We start from the raw sequence: 13,763 nt of genomic DNA on the forward strand, positions 1-13,763 counted from the left end.
TGAGGTGAGCATTAGACTCGATGGCGCATTAGACTTGAGTAAAGACGGTAATACATATTGTACTTGGGAGAAAGCGCAGTGAGTGTTATACTGCATAGGATCAGGTTGTTAATCTATATTGCGCAAGGTTTCAACAAGGTGAAGTGGCCAATCTTTCAACTGGAATTAGCTGGAGTAGTGTTGGGACACAATTTTGCTTTGTGAGAGACAGAAAGCATAAACACACACTTGTAGAAAGCACACTCATATAAGTGCTTGACAATATTGGATTAGTGAACCACAGCCCTCAGAAAAGTGCATCAATTCTAAATGTGACAAGATTAGTAAACAGACTGAAATATATTCCATCCAATCCAAATAACTTTATCGTTCTAGCCACTGGCCATGACAAATCTAAATAAAATCTAAATCTAAAAAAAACAAAAACAAAATACAAACAAAAGTGGTGTTGCGCCACAAATAATAGTCTCTATTTAGATCTCTGTGTCTTCCTTACAGTTCACTGCTATATTGTCCAGGGTTTTCTTTTTTGGCCGCCAAACAGGGCAATTTTATGAGTCACTGAAGCATTTACATCACTAAGAAGCCATAGGACCTTCTCTGCTGGGAGAGACATTTTTCCTGTACAGATGGTAAGGTGAGAAATCGCCTCCTGGGTGGGCAATATAGTAAATAGTGCAAGATGTCTTCCACCTGCAGGTGCCCACATATACAGAGTCTTTTTAGGATGCTGGAGGGCACAGTCTGAAAACACAGCCCAGTAAAAGTGAATCTTAGCGAGCCAGAGATTTGACAGGTAACTGGCTCTAAAACGGACAATTTTTAGAAGGGGGAACCAAGCAGAGCATTTAGAGGATTTAATCGCTTGCAGATCATGTAGCAATTCTGTCCAGTGGCACCAATCACTTAGTTGGTGTTTGTCTGTGGATGTAATCTCCTCTACCTTACGGAAATAATAAGAGTTCAAGTAATGTTGGGTGTTAGATTCCACCATTGGCTGTTCTCCAATTCCGCATAGTACAGGGCTGGCAAGTGCTCGCAAGGCATGGAGGACAGTCTTTTCAGGTAATTAAATCTGGTGCAATTAGCTCTTGCAGTTAATGTTGGCCATCTAGCTTCCATGCATAAGAGTACAGCTGCTGTTCCCATGTGTAGGGGAAACAGTCAAAATTGGTTTTACACCATTTCTAACCCTTTGATAGCATTCTTATCCTCGTCCCAGATTTCAACTCCATAAAGCATTTGAGGGATCGCTTTACTGCCAAATATTTTTAGCACGGGCTCAAACTGTTTTCCACCCTTTGTGAAGTAAATCTTCATCAGAGCCCCAATCTCTCTCTGCACTCTGGTTTTCAGCACCTTGATGTGCCACTTATAAGTCAATGTTTCATTAAAAAGGACGCCAAGATATTTGAAAACATGGGTTTGCAATCATGGTGCTCAAGCATCCGTTTATAGTGGGGGCTACATTTTCAGAAGACCATGATTTGGAGTGGTTAACCAGGGGGTCTTCTTGTTTACAATATGAACTGAGAGCCTCCAGGAAGTTTTTAAGGCCCAGACGGGAAAGAGAAAGAAGGACTATATCATCCGCATACAGCAGGCAGAACACCTTCCTGTTTTTAAGTACTGAAGAGGGAACGTGAGCTTGGGCTAAATGTGGGACTATGTCGTTGATGTAAAAGTTGAAAAGTGTGGAGGCTAAAATGCAGCCTTGTTTTACACCACTTGAAAGATTGAGACAAACAGTCATTTAGGCCCACTCTGACTCTCGTGTCAGTATCGCTGTACAGCTCTAGAATCAACAGGAGGAATCTATGTTCTTTATTGGTGAATTAAGCAAACCAGGAAGATTTGGCTTCATATGATATTATATTATATCCAAAGCAGGGACCATGGCTTGTTTTTTCATAACCAAGCACAATTAGCAAGCCAACAGCAAATCATGGTTTCAGGTCGACTAGTTATTGTGGCTTCTTAGAGAGAAACAAACCACAATCCCTGGTTTGGACACAATGCTAAGCTAAGACTTCCTGGTTTATTTTATTCTGCTCATGGCACAGAAGGGCAGTAGTAGTTAGGAAACATGCACCAGAGCACTGCCTGTACTTCCTAAACCATGATTAGTCTAGGTTACTGTGATGCGCAAATAAAGCCAAAATATTGGATATGGTACAAGCTGGCATCCAATTGCACCACACCGCCAGCGGTATATATAACATCACCCAGTAGATCAGAATTCAGACCATAGAAGCCAACTCCTAGGGGCTGAGGTCCTTTCGTCATCGTCCCCCCAATAAAATATTTGAGGGGGGCAGCCACCCCAAGTTGATGGGCACTGCCATTCAAATGGTGTACATGCACCATGCCATGTGATCGATTATGCAGGGTGGGCATTTTATTCAAGCTGGCATCCCTGGTTCAGACTACGGGGTGTGCAGCATAGGGTTGTATCTCTCAGGCCTTATCTCATGCACAAGGGTAAGTTCTTTTGTGGGGAACTTTGTTGTAAGGATGCTTTGCACAAAAAGTGAGCAACCTGAACTTAAGCTCACTGCTAACACTTCTGTTCCAAGTATCTTGCTTTGGGACTCTAGACACAGCCAACCAACACCACACTGCATCCCAGTTCTAACTATTGGGGATTGCATGGGCAGAGCACCCAAGCAGAACGGACTTATGGCAACCCAACATTAGGGACACCTATATAACCCACTGTCCATTTCCTAGTATTTTGAAAGAGAAATTGAAGGGGAGGAGAGAATTCATAGCTCAGCGTGAATTGGATTGTGTGGGATAATGATAAAAACAGATATCTTAATTTATTCTTGAGCTACTTAATTCCTCTGTGAGAAACTGGCTGTGCTAGTTCTGCAGACCCTGCCCTGGTACAACCATACAAGGAGGGCTTGCAGTCTGAATTTAGCCAAGTCACATAACACAAGAAGGTTGACAGCCTTCCAAATCTGGAGGAACAACATTCTTCATGTGTGTCAACGGGAACTGGTTTTAGGCGTGTGCTCTTCACAATGTTGGAGGAATTTATACATGCATTTTTAATAATTTCAATCCACTGTGTGTGATAGTTCTGCAGCTGTTCCTTGCATTACATTCAAAGAAGGCAAGGAGAGGAAAAGGGGAGGGTTCCTATTTTAAGTTCCTGCAGTCTAGGCTGTGTTGGATAACTTCAGTTTAAAACACTACTTTTTTGTTTCCTTATAAAGAATAGAGCTCATCTAGATTCTAGGAGACCTTACATAAAAAGAGAACAAGAGTGTTGGGAGGTGTAGAAGAAAGGAAAGAAAAAACACTGACCCCAATTGAGCTGCACATGCAATAGCACTAACAAAACAACAGCAATAGCAGCAATCAGCTATTTGGTGGGACACACATACAGAAACATGTTTCCTAGCACATACAGGACATTGTCCTGTTCGCTTCTGCATCGTTCCTTCCTTATTTCAGATATCGTGACATATCGATTTATCACAGTGTTTAGCTGGTGATATATCACTAAAACCAGGTGTCACCCAGCCCCATCTGCAACTAAGCGCAGAAAAGTGAAAGTGAAAATGCACTTCTATCATTCTCATTTGCAAATTCCAGCTCACTTATTTTCGTCACTGCAGCTCTAGTGTAGTTAAAGAAAAGCAGTGCAGCTGTAGCCTCCCTCCTACTGACATTACTGCATGATCCCAAAGCATATAGTCAAATCACTAAAATTAATGGTACCTATGGGGAGCTTAAAAGGGACGCGGGTGGCACTGTGGGTTAAACCACAGAGCCTAGGACCTGCCGATCAGAAGGTCGGCAGTTCAAAACCCCGTGACGGAGTGAGCTCCCGTTGCTCGGTCCCAGCACCTGCCAACCTAGCAGTTCAAAAGCACATCAAAGTGCAAGTAGATAAATACCGTATTTTTCGCTCTATAACACGCACCTGACCATAACACGCACATCATTTTTAGAGGAGGAAAACAAGGGAAAAAACATTCTGAATGAAACAGTGGCTGTATCATTTTTGTGCTTCATGCTGTGGCCACAGACATGTGATCTGATGGTGAATTTGGGATGACCCAATGCAAAAATCCTGAGAATCCCTGTGCATCCATGGTTTGTAACCACGTTTTTGCACCATTGCAGCCCCAGGCAACAGTGGGTGTGTGATTGGGGGGGGGGGCAGGCTGTAGCCATGGACATGCTATGTGATCTGAGGGTGAATTTGGGGTGACCTAATGCAAAGATCCTGAGGATCCATGTAGATCCATGCTTTTTAACCACGTTTTTGCACCATTGCAGCCCCAGGCAACAGTGGGTGCGTGATTTTGGGGGGGCAGGCTGTAGCCATGGACATGCTATGTGCTCTGATGGTGAATTTGGGCTGACCCAATGCAAAGATCCTGAGGATCCATGTGGATCCATGCTTTTTAACCACATTTTTGCACCATTGCAGCCCCAGGCAACAGTGGGTGCGTGATTTTTGGGGGGCAGGCTGTAGCCATGGACATGCTATGTGATCTTATGGTGAATTTGGGGTGACCCAATGCAAAGATCCTGAGGATCCATGTGGATCCATGCTTTTTAACCACATTTTAAGTGGGGAGGGAAGGAAAAATACAGAACGGACAAGGAGCACGAGAGGGGTGTGCAGAGAAGCAGCTGGCTAAGAATGCAGGAGAGGGGTATAACAGGGAGGGAGAAAAGGAAGGCAAAAGTTTTCCCTCACCTACCCACCCAAGCCAGCCGGCTCGCGCGCTCTCTCTCTCTCTCTCTCCCTCCTGCATGTTTTCCCCTCTGCTTGCCTGGAGGGGAGGGGCTTTCCCTGCTCTTTGTTCCGTTTGAGCAAACACAGCAAGGAAACAGAGGTGGTTGGGCAGTAAGACCCTGAGGCAGAATGCAGGAAAGCAGCCGCTTCCTCTTTTCAGGGTTCCCTTCTCCGAGACGCGCAATTTGATTTTTGCCTGCTTTTTTTTGCCTCCCCTCGCACCATTTGGCTCCAGGGACCACACATTCGCTCAATAACATGCACAGACATTTCCCCTTCCTTTTTAGAAGAAAAAATCTGCGTGTTATAGAAGGAAAAATACGGTAGGTGCCGCTCCGGCGGGAAGGTAAACGGCGTTTCTGTGCGCTGCTCTGGTTCGCCAGAAGTGGCTTAGTCATGCTGGCCACATGACCCGGAAGCTGTACGCCGGCTCCCTTGGCCACTAAAGCGAGATGAGTGCCGCAACCCCAGAGTCATCCGCGACTGGACCTAATGGTCAGGGGGTAACTTTACCTTTACGGGGAGCTTGGGGTGTTAGGGGAACATTAGTATTTCTGGTGGGGGACAGAGCATGCTCCTTCTGGGGTAGATAATCTACTTTGGTCCCCACCCTGCACTCAGTCCTCACCTGTGGATCCTAGAAGCTGTCATCATGCAACAGTGCCCACACTTTGGGAAATGGTTTTGACTGGCCGGCAGCCGCTGGCTAAATCAGGTGAGGGTAGCCAATTGGTCTCAAATGCTCAGAACCCAGCACAATCCAAAATAGAGTCCCTAAGATGGTTGGATGGTATCGTGTGTACCTCCTTCTGGCAACTCCTGCAGCCAAGCTGGTGCCAAATGTATTGCTCTGGTTTCCTTTGAACTACATCAACAAGGCAGAGGGGAGGGGGTCTTCTGGGCAGCCCAGGACCTCCATACACAATGCCCAGGCTTGCGACCCTGAGAGGTCACTTTGGTACCAGTCTCCACAGCTACAGGTTGGCGCTGTGGTTCTCCAGCAATTTGAGAGCATGTGGCCATGGGAGAAAGATTAAGTACCCCTTTACCCAACATTCTCCTCAATGCATTTGAGTTATCCAAGTAAGCATGGCATTGGGAACATGCACTTGCAGAAAGAATACTTCATTCTGTACTCACAGGATTATCCGGATCTCCTAGTATTTTCTTAGCATGTGAACTCTCCTTACATTTAATTTTTACCTTCATACTTTACGGAATGTTTGACAAATCCCATTTATGTATTAGGCTGAATATGAATAAGAAGTACAACAGACAGAGGAAGCTGCCTTGCACTGAGTAAGACCCAAAGGACCATCTGTCTCAGTACTGTCTACACTGACCAGCAGCGGCTCCAGTGGTCTATTCCAGCCCTACCTGGAGAGGCCGGAGATTGAACCCGGGGCCTTCTGCATGCAAAGCATGTGTTCTACCACTGAGCTACAATCTTTTCCCTAAACATGAAGCAGAAGAACATGTGAAGAGTTCTGCTGGATCAGACCAACTATCTAGTCCAGTAGCCTCTTACCACACATCGTCCGGTAACCCTAGCTGGCTGAACAGATGATAAAATGGGGGCCAGCCAGCAAACATGGAGTGGCATCTCCCTAGTGCATGCACCTGGTCAAGCAACTGTAAGGTAAAGGGACCCCTGACCATTAGATCCAGTCGTGACCGACTCTGGGGTTGCGGGGCTCATCTCGCTTTAGTGGCCGAGGGAGCCGGCGTATAGCTTCCGGGTCATGTGGTTTAACCCACAGTGACAACCAGGCCCCTCATGCAACTGTAACAGTACACAAATCAGAGGGACAAAATTATCCACAGAATTTCAACAAGAGTGAAAAGCAAGGTCTCTTTTCTTGTTGAAGGCAGTGCTGAAAGCGAATAATGTTCCTCCAAAATAGCAGGTTGCATGACTGACTGAGGTATATTCTAGACACTGTTCCTTTACAGTTTGCGAAGAGGCAGGAACACCGCCCCCCCCCCAACACACAGCCACACACACAACTTGATTAAAGTCATACATATCCTGTGATATGTATGGCTTACACATACTGGGTTATTTAGTCTAAATAGTATGAAACAAATTGGTTTCAGTAAAGGACCCTTATAAACACTGTTGTTTTAGCTTTATCTGTTGTCTAATGGGCAACCACCACACACATTGCTGAATCACACAGTATCATCAATGTTCAAGTAAAATAGGAAGCTCTACAGGAAGACTGCAAGAGGATGTGCGTCTAAATTTGGCTGAATACAAGGAGCAAACTAGGCTATGCATATCCTATATATTTATTTCTGGGAAGGGACAGAAGAAAACACAAATATGGCAAAGCTTTTTGCTTTCTTAAAATGACTTATTTAAGAGGCCTCTTGATGGAGGGAAACAATATTGCTTCAAGAGACAGTCAATGTTGCATTTGCTGATTATAATTTAAACCACACTGTGGACAGGACAAAAACAGTTATCACAAAAGCCGAAGTGTCAGCTCCTTAATTTCCAATGAGCTTCTCATTCAATAACCATTTCATTTGCCAACTAACAGGAGGCTTTTCCTTGACAAAACTAATTCCAAAGCACATGTACGAGAGTGTGTACATGTGAAACTATTTTGTCAAAATCAGCTGTGAATAGACTTTTACTGGCAGTAATCCTACAATTAAAATTCTTTGAAGTTTCTTTTCACTGCATGAACAAACAGAACTGATTTCTTTATTTAATAGGATACTTAATTCACATCATTGTTAGAAGTGCCTTTAATCATACCACCATCCTGATTTCCTTGAAGTTATTTTATTTAATATATAGTGGGTGTCTTTAGTGCAACCAATAATTTTAAAGGGCACAAAATTGTGTAATTAAAAAGAGGAACATTTCATTGATTAGCTGAAACTTCTGAGAATCATTTCTTTGACAATGGCTTGCAAACATGGGGAAGAATCTCGTAGACTAAAGAGGGATGATGGCCAAACAAGCATCCTCTATAAAACTAGCTTTGCTTCAATACCTTTTGAATTCCACCCATCCCCCATTTGCACATATTTAAATAATTATATGCAAGATAACTAACTCATGGCTTCTCTATCACAGAACATGTTCAAAGTTTGAATTACATACCTGAAAATTGTTTAGATTTATAGGGATATAGCTGCATACATTTTCTGAAAAGAGAGCCCATGTTTTCTTGATGAAAGGTTTAGATAAGAGGAGGCACCTGTGTGGCAGAGGACAGAGCCCTAAATATTTTAGGCATCAAAACACCTACTGCTTCTACAAGTTACTAGTCTTCTGGTGGCTTGCACATACTTCCATTCCCTAAATGGTAGGTTATCGAGACATATTTCCTTAAGATGTATGCACAAAAATTGTGTTTCTATTTTGTTTTCTTTGTCAAAAGACCTATTATTAAAGTAACTGCACAAGGTGGTCTGGAAGCCAGCTTTGCTTCTGCATAGCTATGAGCTGTCCAGGGTGCAGACTGAGAGATTAGAAAATGAGCCCTGCAGGTGTGAAAAGCTGTTAAAAGGCTTGTTTAGTATTCCACAGGCTCCTGTTCCAAGTGGACCTTGAAGGAGTCTTGTGTAATTTCTGCTACCGTATTTCTCCAAGTGAACATGCCTAACTTAAACCAGAAACAGAGAGTGCAGCAAAATTAATGCACCACTTGAAAAGCAGCGAAGTGAAAATACCCAGTATATAACCTTCAAGGAGCCTAGTCCAAATCTGAGCTACACTTTTGTTAAAAATGGAAGAGCTTGTGATATAATTTGTTCAAAAACAGTTGTCCCCTCTCCCGCTGGCAGAAGGGATCCTAAGCTCTTCCTGTCCAGAAAGGCAGTGCTGCCTGTTAATTACTGGTGTCAGACAACTTCAATGGGACTCCCTCCTGGGACCCATCAGCTAATCAATGCTGAGAGCAAGATACCCTAAAGCTGTGCTTTCAGTTATTGCACTGATTGGTCTATTTAGCTAAAAACCATCCTACTTCTTCCACCTGGCATAACGTAAGGGACACATACACCAATTTCTTGTGAAGTGCAGTGATCATGCATCACCATGATCAGGAATAGATTCCTGATCACACATGGAAACCAAACTACTGCCTTTGCAGAATTCTGGCTCCATCCTCATCCATTTATGAACAAACATCTCACAAGATCATGAAGATGTCCATAAAACAAGCAATTTCCAGTCCCACGAGAAATAACACGAGTACATCGAACAAGTACTATGAGGCAACACACTGGGGACTGTGGCTGTCTGTGAGAAGGCAAAAGTAGCTGTACGCTTCATTAAGACCCAGATTTAAGCAATGCTACAGATCTTTCCCCTTTACCGTTTTCAATATTGCATCAGACTCTGTTTAGCCTCTGGTAATGAGGATTAAGAAGCAGATCAGAACATCTTTCCACTAAAAGGCATGTATCACTAAGCTCTCCCAGCATCACACTAACACCAATAGCAGTGTTCAGTTAACTCAGGGGAGGCTAATCCACGGTGCTCCAGGTGTTGGACTTTACATTCTGTCAGTCCCAACCAACATGGACAATAGTCAGGGATGTAGTCCAGCAACATTTCAAGAGCCAAAGGTTAGACACCCCTTAGTTAACTAGTCACATTCTACCTCTTTCTTCATCAGGGATAAGGGACCTGTGGTTCATTCCTTATCATTTCTGATACTGGCTGCATGGCGGAAAGGGGCTGGAATACAGCAACATCTGGAGGACCACAGGTTTCCTATTCCTTCCTCATACAAACACAAGCTTGATTCACACTTCACTTTAAACAAGCATTGGATTAATCCAATGGGTGTATTCTAAGAATGACTAATATTGGATACAATGCTAAGGTTGCAATCCTAAACCTACTTACTCAGGAGAAAACCCCATGGAACACAGCAAGATTTACTGCAGAGGAAGAATACATAGGACTCTGCTGCAAATATGACTCATGAAAACTTTACTTTTAAAATAAAGTAGCAACAGCAACAGCATACTTAGGAGTTCTAGTTGTAAGCTGCAATTAATGGAAGAGTGTACAGTATTTATTATAGTAATTAAAGCTTACATTTAATTTAATATGACACCAATACATTCCTGGTTTTATTGAAAATGTTCAATAATCCAAGCCACTTTTTCAAGCCTGGCAGAATCTTTAAAAAGGAGCGTGGTTTTTTTGAAACTGATGAGAAAAACGAAGTGGCTTACTAAAAATACCCTGCTGCTTTTAAAGCAAAAACGAAACTCTGCATGGATAGAATTTCCTGATATGAGATTCAAGCGATTAGGTAGTGCCTTTCCTGTATTTTCCAGGAGATTCAGAAACATGGATGCAGAAAGGAAATGGTTTTAAGATAACTTTGCCTCTGCTTATCCAATAGACTAGGATGTTCAGTCAACTTTTTGTGTAAAATTTACATTTTTATATCACCCGGAACATATTTAGCAAAAGCACATTTCCTGGTGAATTCAGGTCCTGTTTTTGATTAATGTGATCACAGGAGACCCTAACAGCATTTTTCATGGTTGTCATTCTACAGACAAAAAGTATCGGAATTCAGAACTTAAGGTGGTATCGAAAGTCTAGTTCACACATCCTCAGGTGACCTCAGGAGCGGGGTCTATGAGCAGGCTGGACAGACTGGTCATGCCTGCACCAAGGCAGCATTTGTGTGAACTGATGCCTCCATATCAGTACTGTACACATACTTCCCACAAATTCCACGAGACTGGTGACACTTTTTAGAGAAGCTGGTTCATACAAATTGGACATCCACATGAGCATAACATGGAAGTCTAAGACAGCCCCATATGCACCCAAGACAAAGGATTTAAACTGAGTTCCACATGGCAAATGTGTTCATGGCTCATAGTTCCACTAAAGCCAACGATGGCAGAGCATCGTAATTCCAAGTATCATAACCACACCCACACAGCTGTGTTCTTGCTTTTGTCCAGAAGCATCACCTCACTAGTATATTTTTTTTAGTTAGATAGCAGGAGAACGTTATGGTTTTTTCTGATTATTTTTTACTTGCTCAAATCACACAGCCATGAAAATAGTTCAACTGTCCCTTACCTACCCCAAGACTGGTGTGTTGAATAACCAGATGTCCTCTTAAAAGGTAAAGGTAAAGAACCCCCGACCGTTAAGTCCAGTCACAGACGACTCTGGGGTTGCAGTGCTCATCTTGCTCTATAGGCCAAAGAAGCCGGCATTTGTCTGCAGACTGTTTTTCCAGGTCATGTGGCCAGCAGGACTAAGCTGCTTCTGGCGAAACCAGAGCGGCACAAGGAAACACCATTTGCCTTCCCGCCAGAGCGGTACCTATTTATCTACTTGCACTTTTGGGCATGTTTTCAAACTGCTAGGTTGGCAGGAGCTGGGACCGAGCAACAGGAGCTCACCCCATGGCAGGGATTCAAACTGCCGACCTTCTGATTGGCAAGTCCAAGAGGCTCAGTGGTTTAGACCACAGTGGCACCTGCGTCCCCTACTAGATGTCCTCTAGCAGAAAATAAACTGAAATATTTGAAAATACAAGTGCACAAATATATATATATATAGTGGGCTCTTGACAGTATTGACTATAATCTCAAAAAGTACTGATTTTTTAAAGTTTTACATAATCCTTGTGAAACGTATAATAACAGACACCTAAATTTAAATGATAACCATTTAACTTCGCTATATTGCTAATTGGAGAAAAACCATATGTTCTTATTGGATTTTTCTCCCACATTTCATTTTGATGTAATAAAAAACTCTATAGATACCTGAACGTTTCCTAAGGGTTGTGATACAATCATATTAATGTCAGTCACATTAATTCTTGCACAAAACTGGTTAGCAAATTCAGACCTTTCCACATCGACGAGAGAAATTAATTTCCTATCTATTATATGCACACAAAGCTCCAGTACCTTTTGACATTAGGATTCTACTACCTCTCTCAGAAAAAAATGCTGCGGAAGTTTTTTAAAGTATCAATATTGTGCTGTGAACCAAGGGGGGAAGGTTCATGTCTGCAAGTCTCCGGTGTGCAGTATAAATCAGACAAAAACACATTTCCAAGTGTACCCTAGCACAGCTGGAGCTGACAGGAGTTGTAGTTCAACAACATCTGGGGGCCCAAGGTTAAAGAGGCTGCATAATTTCAAGGTGCATAAACACAATCAAGTCAAAGTTTTCCCTCCATGCATCTATTCTAATCAATTTCTATGTCCAGCTTTACATCAACCCAAGTTAAGTTATCAATGAGCGCACTCTGCACAAAAGCAGGATCCATCCATGGCTCAGGAAAGGCAGAACAGGCAACATCATGTTCTTACATCACAACATCAAGAATGGCTGCACTTTGAAGGGCCATTTCTGTATTTGGCTACACCGATTCAGGTAGCAGTGAGCTCACAGCACTGAAAATTCTTCCATGCAAGGATATTCCTTCCACATAGAACAACAAGCAGATCAGTGAGAACTAGGCTAGAACTCTAGTCGCTAATTTGCTAGTTTTCTATTAGGAGAGAGGAATACTTGTCATAGTTCCTACTTGTAATGTGGTGGTGGTTCAGCACAAGTAGGTTTATCACCTGTTACAGTTAAACTAGGCTAGAGAAACAGGTCTGGCAAACCACATCCACAGTAGTCATCTCTACCTATACTGGATATCAGCTGTAGATACCTTTCTACCACCTTCTGTGACAAAGTGGAGAAATACCAGTGCTTAGTTTTCTGTTGTGCTGTCTTTAAAAACGGCACTCTTTTCCCTCTCCAGAAATGGCTAAAGCAGATACACAAAGTCAAAGCCATCTGATGTGATTTCAGAAGTAAAGCTGGAAAAAGTTCTGATCCATATTTAAACTGACAGCTTACCTTATTATGTTCATAGCTGTATGGGATTCTGAGTGTATCCATAGCTCTGATCATAGACTGCATTGCTGTGAATATATTCTGATACACAAGCTTTGTGAAGCCCCTTTTGTCCTCATCAGAGTATCCAGAACCATGGATGATTCTCATCTGTTTGATAAATGTGCTCTTGCCACTTTCTCCTGTACCTGAAAAATAATCAAATACAGATGCATCGTTAGACTACAATATCTGAAGAAAATGCAGCAGCCGCACAACTTCATTTGTCCAGTTAAAGCAAACTTTATTCCCTATTACAGTAGTACCTTGGGTTACATACGCTTCAGGTTACACACTCCGCTAACCCAGAAATATTACCTTGGGTTAAGAACTTTGCTTCAGGATGAGAACAGAAATCATGCTCCGGTGGAGCGGCGGCAGCAGGAGGCCCCATTAGCTAAAGTGGTGATTCAGGTTAAGAACAGTTTCAGGTTAAGAACGGACCTCCAGAACGAATTAAGTTCTTAACCCGAGGTACCACTGTACAACCGTTTTGGGTTCATGTATTAATTCAACTCTAACACTGTTGTTGTTATTGTTATTCCTCAATCACTGCTTGAAAATGCATAGACACAATAAACTTATGATTAAACACTTTTACACACAATGTAAGAACTAGTTCTACAAATACATTTCCTTGCCATTGGGCAACATTACCATCCATCAATATTCAAGCAATTAGCTACATCAGCTAGGTAGTATTATGACACAGTACTTACTTATGAAACCCAGTTTCAGATCCAAAATCATTTAAAAATATATTATATTCATTATCCTCTCCTAGCAATTTTCAAACTTCTCGAATTTGGTTTTGAAGTTTTGCTAAATTGAAATTCCTGAATTATTCAGAAAATAAGGTCACTTATGAAGCTTTGCATTTCCTCCATGACAAACACACACATTGTATGTGGCACAGTATCACCGCGAAAGTTGAGAAAAGATGCAAAGTGTCTATTTTATAAAATACTGGACAACTTCAAGAATTAGGAAGGATAAGACACTTGAACTTCCAGATCCTGACATCATCCTGGGGTTTTCAAAGAAGTGCAACATTTTTTTTTTTAAAAAATCATTATCAAACATTTGCTTTAA

The 13,763-nt window shown here is 42.4% G+C and overlaps 1 protein-coding gene across 2 annotated transcripts in view; it reads right to left on the reverse strand.

Moving 5' to 3' along the window:
• LOC309352511 (guanine nucleotide-binding protein G(q) subunit alpha) overlaps positions 1 to 13,763 on the reverse strand; it is a 91,545-nt gene that overhangs the window by 41,441 nt on the left and 36,341 nt on the right. For both annotated transcript variants that reach the window (XM_081881065.1, XM_081881066.1), the window contains exon 2: positions 12,636 to 12,820. In XM_081881065.1, coding sequence (XP_081737191.1) covers positions 12,636 to 12,820 — 185 coding nt within the window. The remainder of the gene's footprint in view (positions 1 to 12,635; positions 12,821 to 13,763) is intronic.

Source organism: Podarcis erhardii, assembly GCF_964252035.2.
Source record: "Podarcis erhardii genome assembly, chromosome: 11".
Classification (NCBI taxonomy): Eukaryota; Metazoa; Chordata; class Lepidosauria; order Squamata; family Lacertidae; genus Podarcis; species Podarcis erhardii.